The following is a 24,470-nucleotide window of genomic DNA, read 5'->3' on the forward strand; positions in this document are numbered from 1 at the left end:
CGAAGACAGAGATCCCTTCCACCTCTGTGGTGACACGTCCTGACCTGCATCATCTTTCCAGGAGAGGTATTTGCTCTCATGTCCAGCCTGAACCTCCGTAACCTCAACTCATGGCCATTGTCCAGTACAAGGAAGTACATTGCCAGTACAAGGAAGATTTTGACTCCATACCTTTGCAACTGCCCCCACAGTAATGGAAGATCACTCTTAAATCCCCTCTTACCTCTCCCTGTGTCAATCTCACCAGGCTCATGTGGGGCCAAAACCACATTGCTCCAGGTGTGGCCTCTCCAGCACTGAGTAGATGGACTAAATGCCTACCTTGACCTGCTAGCCATGCTCTTCCTAATGGACTATTCATCATGACGGGACACTCAACTTGGCCCCCAGTGTATGGCCCAGGTCGTTCATTAAAGATTGCTGGTCCAGTCTGTGAGTCTCCGGCCTCTGCCGATGCATTGGGTTATTCCACCCCAGGAACAAAACCTCTACCCTGTACTCCATGTCGAGTTTCATGAGGTTGATTTTGACCCAACAGACAAATTTCTCAAGGTCCCCCTCAAATGAAAAGTCCACACTTTGGCTTGGCCCCTGATTTCCCCCTGGATGCACATTTGCTGAAGATGACTCTGTCCCACCATCTAGGCTGTCAATGAAGACGTGGATTTTCTGCCCCGGTATCAGCCCCTAACATACTCTACTTTTCACTGGCACCAGCTAAACGTTAAAGCTGTTAATTACCTTTCTCCAAGCCCAACAGTCCTGCCAACTTTCAACCCATCTAACCATCTGTGCATCCAGCCCGTTTGTCCTCAGCTTCCAAATGACAACACTGCAAGCAACAGTGTCAAAAGCCTTTCTAAACCCAAAACAAATGTCATCCTCTGCTCCCCCCTCAGCCTTGTAGACACTTCCTCGTGCAAAGGATCCATCACCGAGGGAGCAGAATTTTCTTTCATTATTTCTGAAATACTCCGTCAACAAATTATTCAGCCCTAAAGTGGCATTTTTCATCAAATAAATGGTTTGCCCAAATGCTTTGCTTGGCATTGTGTCTTTGCAGGCAAACTCTGATTTTTCATTAGGATCAAAAGACAGCTTAGACACACAGTTTTCAAACACGAAGCCTAAGATATCCTTCTAGTAATTAGTCTGTACTCAAACTTTTCCACCAGCTGCGGAAAAAAAGGCACTTTTCCTACTACTTTCTCTCCCCAACATAATTTAAGCATTTCAATTTGCGCACAGATAAGCATGGTTTCCTTGGAGCCTGTTAGTAATTCTCTAAAAAGTTTTGTTTTCGCCAGAGAGCTCAGCTGGTATTCCAATTACCAACTCAAGATGATGAGCAGTTCTGCACGGAGAAAAAGTACCGGCAAACATAACCCAAAGGCATGACTGACCCTGGCCAGACCCACCGCTTGCATACGAGCGCTGGGGAAAAGCGTTTCTCTGCCATGGACTTTTCATGGTTAATAGAACAAAATCGATGAAAAACACTAGGATTCATTTCACATGACTGGTCCGCTGCCGATTTAACTATCACTTTGGATCAAAAGAGAGACAGTAATACTGGACTGACACCGATTTTGGGAAGCCATGTTGCATACACAATAACTAATGAAGAACATTAGAGAAGGACCTGGAGGTGCTGATTAACGAGAAGCTCAACATGAGCCAGCAATGTGCCATCACAGCCCAGAAGGCCAACCGTATCCTGGGCTGCATCAGAAGAAGTGTGGCCAGCAGGGTGAGGGAGGGGATTCTGCCCCTCTACTCTGGTGAGACCCCACCTGGAGTACTGCGTCCAGCTCTGGACTCCCCAACATAGGAAAGATGTGGACCTGTTGGAGTGGGTCCAGAGGAGGTCCCAAAGATGATCCGAGGGCTGGAGCACCTCTGCTGTGAGGAGAGGCTGAGAGAGTTGGGGCTGCTCAGGCTGGAGCAGAGAAGGCTCCGGGGAGACCTTAGAGCCCATTCCAGTCCCTAAAGGGGCTCCAGGAAAGCTGGTGAAGGACTTTTTACTTGGGCGTGTAGTGATAGGATGAGGGGGAATGGATTTAAACTGGAAGAGGGGAGATTTAGATGAGATATTAGTCTCTACTTAATCCATCCACTGCAAGTCACAACTGCTGCGCATCATTGCTCATTTTGAAACAAAACAGAAATGTGAAGCATAAACCACACTCTCAAAAACCTCCAAAAGGTCTCATCTTTCGCGATCCATCACAATTCATCCATCTTTAAAGCTTTAAGCGTCACTGTTCAGCTCTGTTCTGCCCCAGCGAGGGCGTGAACGACCAACCTGGGCATTTTAAATAGTTGATAGGGCCAAGACCCAGAGATTATCACCATTTGGCATCTGCAAAATAACAAGTCTCGCTTGGTTATTCTGGGCTGCCTCCTCAGCTCACCTCTTGTAAGAGAAACCTCAACAAAGCCACCCAAGGCTATCCAGCACGTAGCTAAGCGCTGCAGATCTTGACGGGGAGATCATGGTACCCTTCCAGAGTCTTAAATTTTAAGTCATGCTATAATGTGATCAGAATAAAATAACCTTAATATCTAAAAATTTCATCTACTTTAATATTTGCAGCGTAACTCAAATCTTAATCGGTTTTAGCAAGCAATGGAAAACAATCTTCTTGGTATACACAGCCACAAACGTCCACATAATATTACAATACAAACTGTTAATTTGGGAAGGATGAATTACTTCAAACAAACCCTAAACCCTTAATAAATCTCCCGTTATGCCTAATGTTCTGCACCGAGCTGTGCAGAGCTTGATTTCTTCGGCGCTGCAGAAAACACAGACGAACAAAGTAATTTCTCAGCCCAGTTTGCACTGGAGCTCGGGAAGCCGCCGTCCTCTCAATCGTGACAGCAACTAACAGTTAGGCATCCAGCAAGGATTGCGTTTGACCTGACACAAAATTACCGACAGGAGTTTTCTTTCTCCGAACAGGCAGGATGGTGGATATCACCATCCCCGATGGCTCTGAAGCACCACTGCGCCAACAGAGGACCAGATTCTGGTCCCCTTTGTATCAGTATAAAACCACACTAATGCTCGGTTTACCTCTAATTACGTCCTGTTGATTGATCTGTACCCGAGATCACACTCTCCAGGTGTCGAAAAGTAAAATGTGATTCTTATTGTAGGAACAAATGGTAAGTGATGACAAATAAAAAAGACAGCATTTACTTGAAAAAAAAAAAAAAAGACGGTATTTGGGAATTAAAAATAAAAAGTAAAAATAAAAGAACGTGTACAAAACACCACCACACCACCAAGAGAAGCTCTTCTATTAACTGATGGCACAGAACGGATTAATTTGTTGATAGTCACGGACTTATTCTGGCTTGACCTCAGTTTTTTGCCGTCTCTGCCTTCCCCACAGACACCGACCCCTTTGCCACTTTGCCTCCCATGGCTCGTTACCTTCAGCAAGTTTTACAGAAGAGAAGCACAGCCCAATCCTTGCATTTACCTCTGGGAAAACTGCAATGAAACCATTCGGAGCTGCTGTCGGATAGTGTTTCGAGTTTATTTTTTTTCTTAAACTGAGGAACGAGACCCTCTGGCGGTCTTCCTGAGAGCATCTGCTATGTGACCATTGCCATATAACGAATGAGGGTATTTCGACTGATCTCAAACATGAAATTTCTTTAGTTCTCAACTGCTTCTTGGTTTTTCCTGCTCATTTAAAAAAGTAAAGTGTCTCTTCCAACTTAGGTGGAAGGATTGCTGACTCAGCCGAATTCCTTTTTTGTTATGTTTTACGCCTGCAACAGTGAGTCTTTATGCATGATCTCTCCTACCTTCCTTCCATTCGAGGTTACAAAGCTTCACTGCTATCACCTTTTAACATTTAACGATGAACAGATTGTCTTTCTCTTTTCTTTCTATGCAAGTAAGCTTGAAGAGCCCAAGTGGCTACGGGTAGACCTGCAGAAGAGATTTTATCTGGAGGATGTTGACTTGAAACCACTCCAATAGAATAACCTAAAGGGAGAAGGCAGTGATTTAAACCAAAATAAGATCTTGTGCCTACTAAGATCATGAGAGCATCTTTGAAGCTGTTTTTCCTTACTGATAAGAGTCATGACGGGGGTGGGGAAATATGGCTTTGTTCTCCTTTGAAATGTAAAGACATTATCTCATGTAGCACAGCAGTCCCAATGGAGTACTGCATCCAGCTCTGGAGTCCCCAACACAAGAAGGACATGGACCTGTTGGAGCGTGTCCAGAGGAGAGCCACAAGGATGATCCGAGGGCTGGAGCACCTCTCCTATGAGGAGAGACTGAGAGAGTTGGGGCTGTTCAGCCTGGAGAAGAGAAGGCTCTGGGGAGATCTTATTGCGGCCTTCCAGTCCCTAAAGGGGGCCTACAGGAGAGCTGGGGAGGGACTTTTTACTCGGGCATGTAGCGATAGGACAAGGGAGAATGGCTTTAAACTGGAAGAGGGCAGGTTTAGATTAAACATTAGGAAGAAGTTTTTCCCTTTGAGGGTGGTGAGGCACTGGAAGAGGTTGCCCAGAGAGGTTGTTGAGGCCTCATCCCTGGAGGTGTTCAAGGCCAGGCTGGACGTGGCCTTGGGCAACCTGGGCTGGTGGGAGGTGTCCTTGCCTATGGCAGGGGGGTTGGAACTGGATGATTTTCAAGGTCCTTTCCAACCTAAACCATTCTACGATTCTATGAACCCCACCAGCAAATTAAGATTTTACCTCACCAAGAAAACTCTTGAGTTGAATGAAAAAACACAGGCAAAGAAAGTCAAATGCTTTAAAATCCTCACCATCCACAGATGTCATAGCACCGCTGCCACCCATGGCCTCCATCACACAGCTTGTGGTTGCCATTTCTGCACCCACCAGTCCCTGCAATCGGCTGTTCCCTATTGTTTCTGCAAAGCCTTAAATCGCCCCCACGGATGGACGTTGGGAGCAAAGTCGCTGTCACCTCCCTTGAGTAAATTATTTACTGCCAAATTGCAGATCGGCAGCAGTAAGTAGCAGAACGGGAACCACAGCATGCCCCATCAAGACTCGCTTTGGAGTGCAAAGGAACAGTCTGTGCGAAAAGAGTAGGTTTAGATTGGACATAAAGAAGAAATGATTTATGATGAGGGTGGTGAGACACTAGAACAGATGCCCAGAGAGGTGGTAGATGCCTCATCCCTGGAATCATTCCCGGTCACATAGGATGAGACTCTGAGCAACCTGGTCTAGTGGGAGGTGTCCCTGCCCATGGCAGGGGGGTGGACTAGATGATCTTCAAAGGTCCCTTCCAACCCAAACCGTTCTATGAGTCTAAGATTCAATGACGTTAAAATGAGGTACAGACTTATCCCCATTTGTGTTAATCCACATTTCAAATACACCAGACACCAAGACCAATGCCACCTTCAGGGCGGTCCAGGGGCTGCTGTCTTCAATCCCCTTAATTTGGGTTCTTGCAGCTGCCTGACCGAAATGCTCCCATGTAAAAAAATATCAGCAATTATTCCTCCCCATTCCTCGTGCTCTAAATCAACAGGAACACGAGACTTTCACCATCTCTTCACTCTCCTCCCTTCTCTTTGCGGTGCATCGCCTCCAATAAAGATCTTCCTCAGATTAAAACATACTTGGTCAATATTAAACTTCCTAAAAAATATCTGCCCCAGCCCCTTCATATACACCAACAGCATTCACAAGGGATTATGGAGGCTAGATTGTGGCTACTGAAAAAATTCATTACAAAAAGTATTTTAAAAAAATCTGGCCGCCTCTCCGCCAAAAGATGAGAAAGACTATTTTTCTTGTTAAAGGGCAAAAGAAAATTGACAGTTTGATACCGTGGCGCATCATTTCAGTTCTGCTTCAGCGCCTGCCTGTGCGCCGTGGCGGGGTGAAACCACCTCCTCGCGCTCAGCCGCCCGCAAACAGAAACTTCCTTCGAGATATCCTCAAGTGTCCCCAGCGCAAAGTGAATTTCAAGCGATGCCGTAAAACCCAAACAGACCAGACAGACAAGATTTTGTGTGATTTCCGAAGCCGAAACACGTCTTTTTTTTTTTTTTTTTTTTTTTTTTAACATGCAGAGCTTCTGAAATACCACAAAACCTGTATCGCAGGCTGTCTTCGTACTTTATGCGTGAGTCTGTGAGGTGCGAGGACCTCCTGAGAGCTCCTGTGGGCACAACGGGTATCTTCACCATCTGCACCTTTACACGCAGCTTCTCACGTAAAACCATCCCTGAATCCTTCCCGCGCCTGCCCAAGGAAATACAACAGCCTTTTCCCTCCTTCTACCTTTAGGCCACCCCCGGCTTGCTTCCTGACGTCTTATTTACTCTCCGGTTTGCATCCCAGAGGCTGCCGCCGTCCTTCCCTGCTGTGGTAACTCATTAACGCTCTTCCCCGCTGCGTCCATCTCTGCCGACTGCCTGGCTCCAACCCGCTGTTGCTCCCTCTTGCTCTTACCCGGTCGGGGGAAGGGGAGCTCGGCGATCCTTGGCAGCCCATTAGCTGCACCCTGTTGATACACACACGGATTGACGGCACTTTGCATGAATTACAGTCTGGGATGTGGCGCTCTGCGCGCCAATATGTCGTCAACAGTGAGAAACACAAAACTAGTGGTGGTACGCGTGGCTTTCCAAAACATCGATTTTCCCCAATGCTGGCTGCAACACACGATTTATCGAACCAAAATGCAAAAGACTGTTGTTTCAGTCTTGCAAACTCTCTAAAGTCATCTTAGCCTTCCCCACTAAAGCTCCAGGTAGAACTCCCAGTAGCTCCTTGGAGCACGGTGAGTTCAACATGACCTTCAGAGAGTCAAGGGCTAAGCTGTACTTCCACCTCATCTTAAAAAAAAACCCACAAAACAACTAAAAGGGACAGCATATAGATTTTTTTTTTCCATTTGTTGCACACGAGTATGAACTCATTCTTCATTTTGAGGATCAGCGAGGAGCCCTGGAACACCATTAACCCTTCCTGCACTAACCGTGCTCAAAGTTGAGTTGACCTTCTGCCTGCTGGATAGTCACTCTTGCCTACCCTTTTGCTCTCAATTATGAAAAAAGGATAATTTCAACCCTCTCTGTGGACTCAGTGTGGCTGTAGACTTCAGCCAAGAACAAACTAGGCGGAGGTCTGCTCTGAAAGAGCCCCCATCGTTTCCAGGTGCCCTATTCAAAGCTGGACCCTTCTTCTGATGTGGAAAGTCCGGCCACGCACGCCTTCCAGCTAAAATTGCCACATAATAGATGTGCTCTAATGCAGCTCAGATTTAATCTTCCCTCTCTTTGCAGACCTGTGGGGTTCGCGCAGCATAAGGCGATACAAGGAACACCTGCATCTTGAGAGAGAAAGGAAGATAGGACTTGACAGCTCTGCAAATTGGAGGAAAATGGTGGGCGGCACACGAGGCGCCTCGCTTGAGTTATGCTAACAGGAAAGAGAGGGCTGAAAAATGTCACGTGGGAGCGCTTCAGAAGAAAGAAACTATTCAGAGCTTTCCAGAGACGGGAGTCAGAAAGCCAGCTCAGCTGCAAAGCGGCCAAATTATGTATCTGTTACCTCTCCCTGGTGTTACTCCTTCCTGGGCTTCTTACTAGGGTCAGTACGGGGCATGGGAGGGGAACGTGAGCTGATTTTCAAGCTTTGTCCTCTCACCTACAGCTCTTGGGAGATGCCGTTTGGATGTTTCCAGCCTCCCTGGCTCCATCCAGCACACTATAATCAGGACATAATCTTTCTTGTCACCGTATCAATAGCACGGTTCTTGGATCGCACGTTCGATCCGTTGTTCGTCAGCCTGGACAGCAACAGTGAAAGTAAAAGTGGGGTACCTTGACAGGATTCTTGGTTGCCTCTGAGGTCAGACGGAACCTGATCATGGCACAGCAGTCCAGCTTGCTCCCCCTAGAGACACTCCTTGGACCGTCTTTGAAAATGTGGGCATCCTAAAGGTGGGTGATGGCCAGATCTTGTGGTTGGGAACACCCTTCAAGATGATGCTCTTGGCCTTCAACGTCTTGGACTGCACACCCATCCTAGTGGAGCTGGTCCTCTCCATTTTGGTCTTGAGCTCCATCTTGGGATGAAAAGGACGCTGGTCTAGATGAGCTCCTGGTTTGAATCAGTGCACCTGTTCTTATATTTAGCTTTGCATTAAGAATAGATGCATTTATTTGCCTTAAGGAAATAACTTCCCCTTTCCTCTTCCTCTGCTATCCCCTCTGTTCGCTTTGTCTATGTCCCAGTGCTCCACAAAAGTTGTCTTCTTGAAGCCAAAGTTCGTTTTGCAGATTTAGTCAACTGAAATAATCTTACCATACATACTTCACCAACTTACCATCAATCTCCACCTCCTTTTTTCCAAAGTCTCTCCTGCTTTGCCTCACTCTCTTAATTTATCTCCCACTTCTATCCAGTATAATTTCACCCTAAGATGCACTTCGGGAAACACTCCATGTGAAACCACAGGCGATCTTTCAAAGACACAGTCATTTAATAAAGCTTCACACATTTTTGCATTTGCTTTCTTCTCACTGACAAATGACCCGTATGAAATGCGAAACCTTCACTCTAAAATCATCAAGCTGCGCACACTCACCAATTTCAGTACGTGTCACCACAATTAAATACGTGGCTACACACAAGAGAACTCTACCAGCTTCATTCCCCACCCAGATAAACCGCGAGCGCATAAACTTCTGTCTCTTAGACCTCCCCAGCTCAGTTCTGCCACGTCTGTCCAGATCAAAACTTCCCACTTACGCCAATTTGCAGTCAGATAAAACCATCAACGAGACTCAAGATCAAACCAGAGCGCTATGACAAAACGGTAAAGGCTGAAGAATGGGCATTTTTTTTCAGCCACATTAAAGGTTTTGACGTTAAGTTAAACGCTTGGGCTAAGAAGTTACTTGAATTTTCTATTAGCACTACTAAATTTTTATTTGTAAGATTCAAGATTGCGCGTGTATTTGTGAACTCCCTTTAGGTTTCCACTTCTAAAGGTAGATCCTGCCTCTGAGGCAACATAGAGTATTCATCATTTGTTCTCCTGATCTGTTCCAGGGTCTTAGATGAATCGGAGTTTGTACGGTGAACCGGAACACAAGGCCTCTTTTTACGGAACATTTAGGAAGGGTTTTTTTTTTTGTAAAAAAAAAAAAAAGTATTTACTCTTCTGAGGCATTCTGGTCTTTTTGAAGAGTGGATATTTTTACCCCTCCTGAAAACTTTTATGATTAAGAAGGAAATTATTACACTTGCCACAGCATAAGGCTTTTCCCCATCTTTCACTTCTTGGACAAATTTATTTGACAAATAACCGTTTCCTTAATGGAAATATTCTGATCTTGTGTGAAGGCAATTATTTTTAGTACAGGCTTGAGAACAAAATAACTATAACGTTATAACAATGAAAATCGCAGTGAGATGTAGAGTTGGTTTTAGCATAGCTGCAACCTCCACTGCTGAATGATGCTTTTTCTTACTTGCATAAGAGCAATAAATATATTTCAACGATATACAGAAAGCACTAAGTTGGGTAAAAAAATAAAGAAAAAACGTTCATCGAAAAGCCCCTATGCCATAAGGAGATACTATATCTCCAGAACAATGTCATATTTTAGCTTCTTACTGTTAGCTGCACTAGGACCTGCCTTGATCTAGCGTTGTTTCAGCCACACAACAAGCCACGGGAAATTTGCGTTTCAAAGGCAATCGTTGCTGTGATTTGTCGTTGAGCATACACACAGGGATCAAAAAATAGTCTGGATTTTCCATTCCTTCCAAGAAGCAGGATGATGCTAGGGAATGAGGCCATCTTTTGATCACTTCGAGGATCATCCGTTGACTTTACCAGCACGGAAAGGGGTGCACAGACCGGTTCCACATAAATACTATGAAGAAGAGGATGTTCACTTGCTCCTTTCTCCAGTATATTGCAATTGATTTAGATAAGTCAGAAGAGTGATTCCAAGCTTTATAAGCCCACGAAAACCATGTACTACTACTCCTCCTTGGAGCAAACCAGGTAACAGCCTTCTGGCCCAGGACCCATAAGGATGGTAGACCTGGATTTCTTAACCAGAAATGTATTTTTTATGGTTTTGTTACAGGATTGAGAAGAAACGACTGGACAATACACACTCTGGACATAAAAGGGTGAAACTAAGGAAACAGTAGCTGACCTGGGTCATCCACACGTTCCTTCTGTGGAAAAACAGGGCAAAACCACAACCCTGGTGGTGGGGTAGCATCTTGTACAACGACTACAAGGCCCAGTGATACCAGTGCTCAGGCTACACTTATTTTCAACAAGATAAGTGAGAAGATATGAACAGTCTTATTTTACCCCCAAAAGCTTCGTTTCTATTGTATTCTGTTCATAGGTGAACATATGTCATTGAAGACAATGACCATTATGTTATTGTGACTAATGACAAGATTAGAAAGGGTAACTTTTTTAGACCAACGTCAGCAGAAAGTAATGCTGTCCAACCCACTGACTTTTCTGTGAACAGGTACCATTTAAACCTTTGTTTCTTTTTTCACCTGATTTCTTAAGAAGTGCGTTTTCATTCACTTAGCATAGCAAAGAAAAAGAAGAACAAATAAGAAGGTCAACAATTGACATACTCCTCGTTTTCAAGGCTTAACCTATTCTTTCCTTAAAAAGATTTAGAAGGAAAGCATCCTTAAAATTGAGTATTTAATGTAATAAATGAGATTTAAGTTGAGCTTGAGATAGCTATTGTCGCAGAGAGCCCAACTGGAAGATGCAATGGGCAGACAGCATTTTGTAACCACCTGCCTACAGCTATCTGCCCCATGGTACAATTATTGCCTAGGAAGAAACCTTTCCCTAAGTTCAAACTGTAAGATTTAAAGAAAAAAAATAATATTTGCTTGCCTAAGGTCTTTCTAATGAGCATTAATAGGCAGCTCGACACACTGTAATAGGCTGTGTCCAAGAAGCTCAGAAACAGTGTGAGAAAATGCTTCTTGGTTTCTTCCTCACACTATTTGCTTTAAAATTCAAGCTGGGCAGGCTCTGTGGAACCTGCACCCAAATTAATCTTGACAATCTTTTAGAGAAATCTCTATTAAAGCTCAAAGCTTAAGAGCTTAATGTGTGCATGGTGTCTGCTTTGAAAGAGCTCCAGAAGCTCTAACCCCCAGAACTGATCTTATATTCATTTTTTGGTTTCGTTCCCCAACATGCAAGAAAGGCCAATGCTTGTTAACATTTTAATTTATGATTTTTTTAAACCCTTTCAGTATGGCACCAGGTTTTGTTTTCTCTCCTGAGTTCGCTCGTTAATGATCGTAACCTGAAACACCTGGAAAAAGTTCAACTTTGATGACTGCGCTTTCATGTCATCTCTGAGCAGTGGAACATCTCCATGGAGCTCCTGGGCCTCTCCAGGGAAACGTCCTGTCCTCATCAGAGGTCGTGCTACCCGGCCAATTATTTTAGTTTAATTATTTTATTATTTTTATTTTTATTGACGACCGAAAATAACCACAGGCTAAACTCTTGGCCGCAAGAAGAGGCCAGGAGGTGGGATGTCAACCCAGCCAAGAATCGGTGTAGTGAGTTGGACAGGTCTCCGCTCCCATATTTAGGCAAATAATGCTTCCTGAGCTTCGAGTAACTCCTCACCCGTGTTCCTGACTGAGCGGCGGTACGGCCACACTCGGATCCAGCGTATGGGTCCCATGGGATCACCATCCCAGCTTCACCTGCCCTGACCCATCCCTAAAGCCTTGCCTGCAGGTCACGGGACTGCGGTCACCCTGTGGGACAGCTTAATTTTGTGACTCCCCAACAATATCATCACAGAGATTTAGTTAGTATATATACGTATTTATATATTATTTTTTTCTATATATATAAAATTGTAGCTATTTATACCTATTATTATTATGTATTTTCTAAGTCCCTTCTCCCTCCAACAGTAACCAGAGAAAAACTAATTTCAAGTTGAACGAATACAGGCTGCTCCTTGCGTTTACGTTACTGAATGCCCAAGTGAATGCACTGCGCATTTTTTTTTTCCCCCCAATTTTAGAAGTCTTATGTTTGAAAACACGTAAAAAAGCGGGTCAGAAACAAAAGCAGCTCGAGCACATGACACGGTGGGGGAAAAATAAGTACGCCCACGTGAGGGAGACCCGGTACCTGTCATCTGATATGGCTGCGGAGGATTAATTTTTCATGCAAAACGTCCTTTTTAAGGGGGTGTATCATTACTCAGGTCACTACTTTGCAAACTCTAAGATCTTCTAGATCTTACGACAGCGCGTTTCCCCAAAACCCTCTCTTTGGAAAAAAGCAGCAACCTCTGGAAATGAAGCAGTAATTGCTAAAAAATTTCCCTACGTTGAAAATTAAGTCCAGCGTCCCCCTGGAGGGAGACGAACAGGAGCCCAAATCCAAAGGATTTTCACCACATCCCCATCCGCTATGAAGAGAAATCATCTCTCAGGTATAATTTTACCCCTCGCAGGGTGAGGGGGTGTCAGTGCGGGGGGTAAACGATGCAGCGGGGAGCGTTTTGATCTGGGACACGCCTGGTGTAGTAACACCTTAGTAACGATGGAATTACTTACAGCATCACATTGACTCGGGCAATTTTTTTTCTCTGGGATTCGGTGACATTACGCTTCGATTTGGGATTATTTTGTTGATGTGAAACACAGCCTGTTCTGCACTGCTGTGGCACGCTTGAATTTACCGAGACATTAGACGTCGCTTTGGTAAGGAGGGTTTGTTCCAGTTTGAGACGGACGGCAGCACTAACCAAAGGGAAGTTTGAGAGTCAAATTTAAGGAGCGAAAAGACTTGGCTTAATGTCTTCTCACTTCCCTACGCCGCTATTTACCACAACCTACAGCTTTCGCTTCTCTAGATACCTCTAGAAGAACAAGAACAAACTTTGAGTGCACTTGGCTTCTTTCTGTAAGTTTATAAACCAGATTTTTCTCTAGGGAGAGTGGGTTTTTTGTTTGTTTTAATGAGTATTTTCTTTAATAAGGTATGCTTCCAATGACTCGCATTAAAGCTTTTTCTCTTACACCTCGGCTGCGTGAATCTTTGCCAATGGATAACTCACAACGGGAATGAAAGTCAACCGCGGCAAGATTCCTCCTGAGGTTGGAGGATATGGCTTACAGATGGTTAAACAGCAAAGAAAGCAAGAAAAACACAAAAGAGGTGAGAAGGAAACAAAACAAATACTGCGCTCACAAAAAAAAAAAAAAAAACAAAAAAGAAGTCAAAAGACGAGGACGGCAGTTTCACTGTATTTTTTGATAAAGTAAACAAGTGTCATACCTTTTTAAAAATTCCATATACTCAGTATGCTTGATGAGGCCTGTCCTCATCATTATTGTTTGAAAACATTGCCGATCAATAGCCCAAAGTTTCACATTTACGAGAGCTGGAAAAAAAACAAGACAAGGGGAAAATGCAATTAGCAAAATGTCAAAATTTGAAAAACCTGTTGTGACTGCAGAGGCAAACGAATTCATTCATGAGAAAGCATGAAAATGGGTACACACTTCAAAACAATAACGTAAAACTCATCCACTGGACAATGGGCTTAAGCATGCACTGAAACAATCCCAAATATCTGCAATTTTAGCTGTAGGACAGGTGGCTTTTGGAAAGATGGCCTAAAAGCAACCGTGAGATGAGAAGAAATCAATGCGGGCTGAAAGCAAGTGAGAAATAGGGGGTCAGTTCATCGTAACCCCCTGGGATGCATCGTAACCCATGACACCAAGCGATCTGGGGAAATTTTTAGCGCATTATCCTATTTCGGAGACAGCAAAGTTCACTAATCTTTCATCCTACTCCCAAAGTACGTGACCAATTTCTCCTTGACCTTGAGAGGTTTTCCAGCACCCAGTCCTGTTATATCCTAACAACTGAACACCTACCAATTCCGGACATTTGGAATAATTTTTTGCCAACTTCAGTTTTCCGGTCGCTGATAAATTCCAAGACGTCAATGTTATACACACCATATATTTCAGAAGCAAAGTCCCGTTGTAAAACCAAACGTAACAGATCACCATTGCGTAAAGTAGAGATGCTCGAAGAAAACATGTGAACCAGATGGGCAGAACCCCAAATTGTCCAGATTTTCACCTTAGATGCGGCTTAGATATTTGCATTAACTATAAAAGTTTGCACACGTACAGTTTCTAAGAGAGCTTCTCCTTAGAGAAGCAGCTGAATTAAACAAAACTACTCTAAAGACCTCTGTACTTGTATTATTATTATTTTTTTTCAGCGAGTAACTGCAATAAATTCCATCCCTATATCCTCCTTCACTACAGGAAACAAAAACGAGCAAAAAGACTTTCAGCAAAATATTTACAAATATTCTCACGCGTAAAAATCCAATAAATTAACTGGCTTTTATTTCCTGGTCCTTTAGTTCACAGACACCCCCATTAATGGATTTTTATCCCTAACCGCATTTGCAGGATGTAAAACCTTCAAAGCGCACATTCAGATTTTTCTCCTCGAATCACATCGCGGATCTAAGGGAACACATCACATCATTTCGAGCCTCTTCTCGTTTTCAAGACAGAAACGCCTTTTTGAGAAGCGTTTTTATTTTGAGAATCAAACTGATGGGAAAGAATGACCTATAGCTTTAGTAGGAGAGATTTCTGTAAAAAACAAATTAGTCTTTCGCTTTCTTCAGAGTGGAAGAGACAATCAGTATGAACGGGATCTCTATTTTTCTGGATTTTTTTTTTACTGTTTTCTGCAAAATAGGGGTTTTAATTGATTTTTAGGTGAGCTCTATCCTAGAGGAAGAAATGAGTATTATTCAACAGGGTGAGGGGAGGGGGGGGGACTCACTGAAAAGAAGGGTCTCCTGCTGTGCTGGCTGAGGATGACGAGGGTTGGTATCAAGTCAATAAAAACTCGGAAAAATCCCAGTAAATTCGCTACGAGCTGGAAAATACAATCTTGTAAAGTAGGTGCTCCTATCTAGGTGAAGAGATGTAGGTGATTTGAGGCAGCCGGGCCATTTCAGGATGGTTTGTATTCAGCGCGATGTACGACTGTCACGTGAGGTACAAAGGCAACTTGCTTAGTCATGAACGGCCAAACCACTGATAATTGAATATTTAAAAAAAAACCCGCGTAGCTAATGTGGAAATAATGAACGAAATACAGGTTGGCTGTTGGGTTTTTTGGCTTTTTTTGTTTTTTTTTTTTTTGATTAAATATCCAACAGCATCCCAGTGCCCTATCATGAACACATCTTATTAGTTCATCGAAAGTATTTTTCCCAAGTGCAGCCATTCTTTAGAGTAAAATTCAAGTTTTCACCTATTCTTCTTCCGTACAGTATTTGTAACAAAGGCATGACCGTTAAGCTGACACCACTAGCTGAGTAAGCTCAGAAGACAGCAAATGCTTAAATTCACCTTTTTTTTTTTTCCTATCGTCTCATGTAATTCGGGAAGACGGAGCATCCTTCCCGTAAATAATTCTGTCTGCTGCTCCTTCCCAGTGTATTTTAACGCATTCGTCATCTTATGCAAAGAAGTAGCTCTGAAAAATAAAAGGTTTCATGCCAGCACCAATCCTGGCCAGCCGCTCCTTAACGGACACGTTTGATCGGCACCTGGGACCAAATTCCTGCGGGAGTCCATCACAGCGCGGTCTCCCAACTGCACAGTCCCCATCCTTGGCCTGTCAGAGGTATTTGTAGGCTATATGTCATTATGCCTTAAATCCGTGACAGAGGGCAATCAGCTGACTCTTATTTTTCCTGTACGTAGCGAACGATGGCACTCAGCGCATTTTCCTTCCCGCAATGGGTTCGGATATCGCTGCAAAGATACCGCCTATCTCCGAGGTCCGCACGGGTACCACGGAGCCAGATAAGCAGCATCCGCTCCTTCTCCTCTGATCTCGAGATGCTTTACGAAGCGCTACATCGTACATTGATATCAGTCCCCAAAGACCAGAGAGAATCGCGGCTGCACGGCCCGTGTTTGGTCGGCTCTCACTCGAGCCCTTCACGCGCTTCGGTAAGAGGCAAAAGTAATTTAGCAATTTTAGTAATTTAGTAATTTTGCTCTCGAGCAAAAGGAAGATCCATTTATTGCTGCTAGAAATTGTTCCGTTAAAACAAATCTTCATGGGTGCAGAGGACCGGAGGCTCGCTTAACGAGCCTCGAAAAAGTCACGTTCCCCTGACGTCACCCCCTAGTAATCCAGGTTAAATATACACAGACTCATATATATAAATATAGTATATATATTTGTGTATATATGTAGGTATATATGTGTATACATATAAAAATCACATACACACACATAAGATGATTTCTAATTTTAGATACGGTATATATAATATATTACACAATAGATACTGCATATTTTATTATATTTTTTTCATCTATCCCCCAATTATACACACAGCTGTATATTTGCTAACTGTACTAACAAGGACCATGCAGCTCAGGAAAAGTTAAGTGCAGACAATGCACTTCTGCACCGCTAATTATAATCACCGCTCATACTTTATATTCACATTTCTCCCGCCTAATGATAAACAGATGTTTTAATAAGGGCTAATCACAGCACCGCTTTAAATGTCAATAAGATCTTTATAATCAGGTGTGAGCATCATCTCCTGCTATGCTTAAAATCCTCTGTCAATGTGTTAGAGGGTTACCGAAGGAACGGTGTGAATTCTGTAAGATTTGATGATATTAGCGACTTCAAAGAGATATATTTATGAGCGCCCCGAGATGAAAAATATGTATATGGGATGTACACCACAAAGTCAATTCCCCCGTGAATAACTGAGGCATAACAGATGCAGACAGAGGTGATGCAGAAATTCTCTTGTCCGTCCCTCTGCAAAGAGCGTGTGTTGGACGCTGGGGGTAAAATTTTCTTTGAAGAAATTTCAGGAGAATATCTTATTCGCTGATGGCAAGAACTACAGCCATAAAGGAATACGATAAATAACATTATGAAAACAGATGTGTGTACATATATGTGTGACGGGAATTTCCTAAGACTACTCAATAACATAAAATATTCTACTCCCATCGAAGCAGCTAAACTGGAGCTATACTACAGTTAAAGTTTATTGCCTTTTTTATACTTTTTTCAGTTTAAAATGTTCTAGCTGGAGTTCTGCTTTATCTTTGTAGCCGCGCATAATGCAATCGCCGATCCTCCAGGAAGCCACCAAGGTTTTGGCTGGCATGCAAAAAAAAGCAGCAAGACGACGTGGCAACTATATACGCGCTCACGAACTGAAGTATATTACAAAATATAAATTGTTATATATACGTATGTTATTGTACACTCCTCCTTCACTCTGAAACACGGACAAAACTAGGGATGCCCAGGACTGGGAGCTCTAAATGATTGATTCTATGCTATATCTCTCCCGGTGAGGGTCTCGGACGATGCTGGGCGTTCCACAGTCACTGCAGAATATTTTAATTGCGCGTTGGAGATGAATAATCCCATCAAAATGAGGATTCGGTGCGAGTTCCTAACAAAGGCGCCAGATAATGAGAAAAACAGGGTTAAAGGGCAGAGTGGTTAAATTAACCTCAGCAAATGCACAACTCCTTCTGCTTTCTGGCAAGATCTCCTTTGAGAAACGGGTTCATCTGAATCCAAAACTCAAGACGAAAGTCAGTCGGTGCGAGGGCTGAGACCCGGATAAACAGGGGAGAGCAGTGAGAGCCGAAGCAAAAGAATCGGGATTTCATGGGTCAAAACTAGACGAGGGTGGAGGTATTATCACAGAAGTTTAAATCTGAAGCGTTCATCGCGGGCAACGCTTATTTTCTGATAAGAAGTGGACTGAAATTATTTAAATCCATTATTTCAGTACATGAGTCAGACCCCTCTCTACACCAAAGTCACCGGTTTACGCAAATAAACAATTTCAATAAACAAATTCAGAGCAAACAAACAATTTCAATAAACAATTTCAGACTTCTTTTCCAAAAGAAGAAGTTTTTCCCAAAAGAAATCTTCTTCCTATTCGTTTCCCTGGGCAACCTACGAAAATATATCCCATTTTAATCAGGTGAAAAGAAAGCTCCGGCTTTTCTCTCTGTCACTGGCAAAGGCACTCAAACAGGGGGGAAACTGCAAAGTTTTAAGCGGAAAAAAAGTATTAATGAAAGAGCAACGTAAGTATTCTTTACGTTATACGTGTTATATAATATTATCTATTATATGAGACGTTTAGATGTGGTGTTGGGGGATATGGCGTAGGGGAGAACTTTGTAGAGTAGGGTAGATGGTTGGACTCGATGATCCCAAGGGTCTCTTCCAACCTAGACAGTTTTATGGTTCTATGATTCTATATGCTAATACAGCTCCGGATGTCCTTCAGGTGCGCCTGCTAAGATGCTCCTGAAAATAAAGCATCGTTTTGCACGGGCTTATTAGAAAACCATCTTCCCAACACAGGTTTGAAGCGTGGGTCGCTCTCCTGCAAAGCCAACCACCAACCGTCCCCTCGACCACAGCCGGCGGCAGCAGAGCTTTATCAGTAAATCATTAAAGATGCTTTAAAACCTTAAAATCAGAGCAGCCGCCAGAACAGTGCCCAGACGGGTGTATTATTTCAAAATTAAATGCAATACTTATAATGCCCTGCACTCCTTTAGCAACTTTCCAAGTTTTTACGTGCTCACTGAAGCCTTCCCAAGTTTTTTCAAGGATCACTGAGTGAATCATCCTCGGCTCAGGCACTTGCCGGCAGCGTTATTAGACCCAAAACCTTTTCTTGCCTCACACCGTAGCTGGAATTCATCACCTCATTTTGGCTTTTAGGCTGTTTTATTCAAATAACTGTTGGTTTATCTGCCCGTGGAGACCTCAGGCAAAGAAACAGCGGTACCTTCATGCCCTTAGGGCTTTCCTCGCAGCAACGAGATGTAAAAATTCCACTCAAATCGAACCATCCTCCCACTTGGGGTTGATTTTGCAGGGATTATTGTGCAAATTACCGTCGGGGAGAACACAGTCATTTCCAGTTACTTGTGTTTTGTCATGTGTATCGTATAAAACAGTGATGAAAAGCACATTTAACTAAACACAAGGAGCACGCTGAATTGTTTTACCCCGCCAGACACACCGCGAATCACGACCCAGGCCCCAGCTGACTCCGTTTTGGGATACAGCACGGAGTGACGCAGAGGGGATGGATTGAAGAGCCGGAGCAAGAACGAATCATTCTATTCTCAGATGTTTCACATTTCTAACAACGATGGCACCAGTACAACGATGACTTCATCCTGATGCTATCCATTTTCTCAATAGGTCCTTTCCCGTCACTCCCCAGGGAGATTTTGCCACCCCATAGTGTGCAAAGGAGTAATTTTACGTTTGGCCAAGGAAAGATGTGACATTCAAGCAGAGACTGATAAGCATTTAAATACGCTTTTTCTCCCAGTACAGATTATATCCATGTGCTCCTAAACTGGGACAGTTTGTCAAAAGTACTGTATAGCAGTCAAAAATGAGAACATACCCACAGAAACAGTGGAAAATAATAAATTTATTTGGCATTCTTGGGCCAGAGCTGTGGCTTTTCCTGGCAAACAGAGAACAGGACGGGAATTAAGGAGAACTAAGAATAAATAAAAAAAAAAAAAAAAAAAGGCAAAAAACTTCCAGCAGGCCTAATATTAATCCTAATGATGGAGCGCGGGATGATCTTGGATGCCTGGCGCTTGGGGCGGCGTCATGCTCAACGCTGACGTTACGGTAGCGCTTCATACCGCGCGGTCAGTTTTTGGGGTGTGGGGTCAGGATGGCAGCAGGACACCTCCATGTGGGTCTTTCCCGTGGTGCTGGGCTACAAACAGGGCTTTTTGCCCACACGGTGGCAATTCTGTGTTGAGGTTTAAGTGCAGGATGAGGTTGTTATCATTTCCACCTAACTCCTCTGTGGACCGCCTATGTGGTAATGGTCTTTTTAAAGCAAAGGACTTTTTGTCAGCACCTGAAATGATCAGTGTATTACTGCAACCTGAAGTAGGTAGAGCCAGATTTTGCCTTGACTTTCACCTTGCACATTTTTGCCCCGTCTCCCTCTCTGAGCTTGACTAACTCGAATTTCGACATCAAAAGCGTCCATATTATGGGACAAAACCCCATTGCGCGGCAGGTCCTGGTTTGCATCGCTCAGGTGGAGGAGTGATGGTAACTGCTCTTCAAAGGCAACAACTGCTTTGACACTCAAGCTCTTTTCAGGACATAAAACTAATTTCCGATTTGGACTTGCGTGATTTTTTGATAACAAAGAGCTGCTGCTTTGCCACGGATACTGCAGGGAAGGGCGCGCTCACCACGGTGCTCAACCTACGCCAGCCCTCCATCTCCATCCTCCATCCCCCTGAGGATGGAAGGCAAGGAAATCCTCAACACTTCAGCACGACTGCACCCGAGTCCTTACAGCAGGAGATGCTCTTGCATGCGCATTCGGGATTTTTTTGTCATTAAAGAGAGCTGGCAATTGTGAGGCACCGGGTAGGAGGATGCTGCCTCCACGCATGCCACCTCTAACCCATCTCCCAAGGCAGGTGAGGATGGGTCCTCACCTCCACGTGGTGTAGATACAGGTAAAATAATCTCCTCTTTGTATGAGCAAGAACCACCCCACCCCTTTTTTTTTAAAAAAAAAAACTACACACCGCACATCCATAGTACTCATATTGCTGCAGACATACAAAAAAGGACATTCTTTTCATATTAAATGGATAAAACATTCAAATGCAGATTAACGGCCAAGTCTCAGAATTGTATTGCTTTTTACAGAACTGGTTTTGACTGCTGTTTAAGCACTGGTCTCAGCGGGGACTAATAATATATTCAAGGTTATGTGAGGACGAAACAAAGCCGGAGGGACATGACTCAATGGAAGTTCTCCAGATAGTTCAGCTTTGACGATAATACACCATGAAGATCCTGGACAACTCAAGGAACTGCATACATTTTGCATAGGAATGAAAAATACGTGGATAAGATCAGGTATGACTAAGAAAAGAAACCGATGGAAATGGTTATTAAGAAGCCCTGCTCTTTTTCACTTTTTATTCAAATCACCTCTAGTATTAAAAAGTCAGTGACCCAAATTTTAGGGGTAGTAACGTTCGCAACGAAGACACGCAGGAAAAAACAGGGCAAACAAAGCGAAACCCCGCAGGTGTACGGTAGAAATGACTCAGCGGAAATCACGACCACTCTTTCTGTTCATCTTTAGTAAGAAACCAGTAAAGAGAATAACACTGTTGATGTTTGATTATAATTAACAGAATTCATTATTGGTTTTACTGCGTTTTTGGTATGTTACTCGGGAGAATGTGGGCTGATTCCTTCTCCCACTGAATATGGGCTGACTCCCACAGAGTCAATAAAACGGTCTATTTAAAATAAAAATTAAAAAAGGATCAATTCATCCCATTGCCCGTGTTCTGCTGTTGTTATTCTTCGAAGGAAGGGATGCGCTTGGTGTCTGAAGGACCTTTCCCATTTGTGCTACGGGCTGGCTGTCCCCAACGTTCATTTGTGGGACTGAGTGGATGGTCCTACCCCAAGCTTCCCCCGTGTCTACCCCAGGGAGGTCCTGCCTCTTTGATGCTTCTGCCAGTGGGGGATTCTCCCTGTTAAAATCCCCTATCGCAGAAGGAGAGGAAGAAGTATGTATAAAGAAATGGCAACGGGAGTTTAGCTGATTCGCACGAGCCCCAAGGCTCTTGTAAAGCTTCAAGCCAAACACTTGTTGACTTCGATGGAGAGGATTTCATCCTTGTTCCTCCATCATATGGCTTACAACCTAAAATACCCTTACTCTTCAGATCCGACAACATCTATCAGCCAGTCCTAAGTACAGTAATCTGGATTAAACACTCCGTAAGATCCCAGGACTTTTCTTGCTGGAAGAGCGAACCGAGTAATCCAACCTTCGGCACTAACAACCACCTTCACCCAACGATTCAGAGAAAACTACGTTTCTCCTAATGACTTATTCAGGAATAACCCCAGCTTAGGTGTTTTTATTAACTGAAGGCCCATAGCGTTTGGCTGAGGGTATATATTGTCATTTGTTTCTATCGAACATAATTCCCAATCTTCCTATTGCCTCCCAAAAATATCTCAGTCCTCTTCTGAAGACTCGGAACTTCTTGGCCTTAATGGGAAGTCGTGACAAGGATTAATTAAGCATTATGAAAGTCTTAATTGTATCAGTTTTTTTTTTTTCCTTGGAATTTCAAAACATCCACATCATCTGTACTACAAAACCTGCTAATTAGATGTCCTAATATGCTCTTTTTAAGCCAACTATTTTACATAACCTTTACTATGTCATCTCTTATTCATCATTTCTGTATGAATGTAGTTCTACTCTTACATTCCTACGATACAGACGTTTTCCTAGGGTTTTAATTAAACCTACCTTGTACGAGCAAGAGCTCACAAACTGCTCAAGAAATTGTATTCATTACAGTATTGCACGTCCACATAAAAGATGAAAGCTGAAACGGTTCCTTAAAGCAGTTCAGGAAGAACCTATTCAGAACAATTTGAAAGCCACAAAAAATCCTTTCAAGTACTATTTGGAGTTTGATGGAGGGTGATGGGAGGTAGGTGAGATTAATGGAAAACCAACAAGGGTCTAACACGGGTCAGAAGCCTACAGTCTAGTTGCTCAAACAACTAATTTAATGCCATGAACACAAGAGGGCTTGAAGTAAGAAGTCTCTAATTATTTGCGAAAGGAAAAGGAGAAAACAACCCAAACCGCTCATGGAGGTGTGAGAGTCAGCCTGGCACGCATCACCTCATCGGCATGCCAAGAGCATAGAAGCGGTACCAAGAAACCTTGTATCTAAGAGAAATGAGCAAAGTAATATATTCACATTTTAAAGAGACCTACAAATCAGTTCTAGCTCATCGCCTGAAGGAGCCCCAAGAATAAGGAAATTGAATATACCCAATTAAAGGAGGTACCTTAATACTGCCCTAATTTGGAAGGGCGCTAACAAATGAAGAAGGCAGTTTGGGGGACCATTATAAAAACAATGGAAAAAATGCTAATAGAGAGATGAGGCATCTCAGAAAGACTCCCCAGTGTAGAAACTGGTCTCCTGCAATACAGGTGGGGCAGCACCAGGGATCTGTATTTTGGGAACGGAGGAATTGTTCTGCTGCTACCAAACAAAAACAGACCAGAAGAACTGCACGTGACTTTGTGGTATTAGGGCAAAAAGAGAAAAGGTCCTAAAAGCAGAGGAAAATCCCAGACGGCAGTACCAGTGGCTCCCAGGGTCTGATGGGGAACACTGCCAAAAGCCTTATGGAAGAATCTGTAAAGACGGTATAAATACGTCCTGCAAGTTGTTACGTTTCTTGAAGCCATCAAGGCTGGACAAGCAGCCCTTTGACGGTCCTTCTGCTGAAAGAGCCTCTTTCAGACTTCTCATTTGAAAAATAGACACGTTTTGGGTGTTCACCCTGAAAAATGATCTTGGGAAGTAGAGCGGCTTGGCTAGTTGGTAAAAAAATAAACCCAACGAGCACGAAAACACAAACCTATAGGGCAGAACTTGGGGTTAATTTTCAAGACGATCTGCATAAGGTTAGAACGATTTGATTATTCGTAGCGGGTAGAGGTTTAAATGAATGATTAAAGCCAGGTGTCGGTATCCTAAAGAGACATATGCTTGAAAATTGTAATGGCGCTGAGTGTTTTAGGAATGACCAGAAAATACAAAAGAGATCTTATTCTCTATTCAAGAGAAAATATCACTTTAAGGATACAGGTCTGCCAGATACTGTCTGCTTGTTAAAACAATAAAAGGAAGCGCACATGTAATGCCTTTTCTAAAAAGAAAGCTGAAGCACATAATAAGCAAATATTACGCCTCACAACACTTGTGAAAGCTATAAAGCGCTATACATTAATATCACTGGAAAAGAAGAGGCAGGTGTCAGAAAGGAAGCTTTGCTAAGACCTCAGCTCTCCGGAATTCACCGATTCTCCGGTATACGTGCCTACTTCTGCACCTCAAAAATAAGCATTGGCTCTTTCATTCATTGCTGTAATATCACCCAAGGTAGCGCTGACACCTAAAGCCAGGTGGAAGTTATCTTCTTCCTTCCCCAAAGCCATAGAATCATAGAATTGCAGAGGTTGGAAGGGACCTTTAAGATCATCAACTCCAACCATTAACCTACCCTGACAAAAACCACTTCTAAACCATGTTCCCAAGTACCACATCTACCCTTTTTTTAAACACCTCCAGGGATGGTGAATCCACCCCCTCCCTGGGCAGCCTCTTCCAATGTTTAATAAGCCTTTCAGTGAAAAAATGTTTCCTAATATCCAATCTAACCTCCCCTGACATAACTCGAACCCATTTTCTCTCGT

The 24,470-nt window shown here is 43.4% G+C and overlaps 1 protein-coding gene across 1 annotated transcript in view; it reads right to left on the reverse strand.

Annotated features, from left to right (window-relative positions):
* The window catches only part of LOC309674206 (cGMP-dependent protein kinase 1-like), a gene marked incomplete at its 3' end in the record, with an annotated part of 365,086 nt that overhangs the window by 67,606 nt on the left and 273,010 nt on the right, over positions 1–24,470 (reverse strand). Inside the window, exon 4 of the mRNA XM_082486189.1 lies at positions 13,352–13,457. Coding sequence (XP_082342315.1) covers positions 13,352–13,457 — 106 coding nt within the window. The remainder of the gene's footprint in view (positions 1–13,351; positions 13,458–24,470) is intronic.

This window comes from Vanellus vanellus (assembly GCF_965231255.1).
Source record: "Vanellus vanellus genome assembly, chromosome: 7".
NCBI classification, from domain to species: Eukaryota; Metazoa; Chordata; class Aves; order Charadriiformes; family Charadriidae; genus Vanellus; species Vanellus vanellus.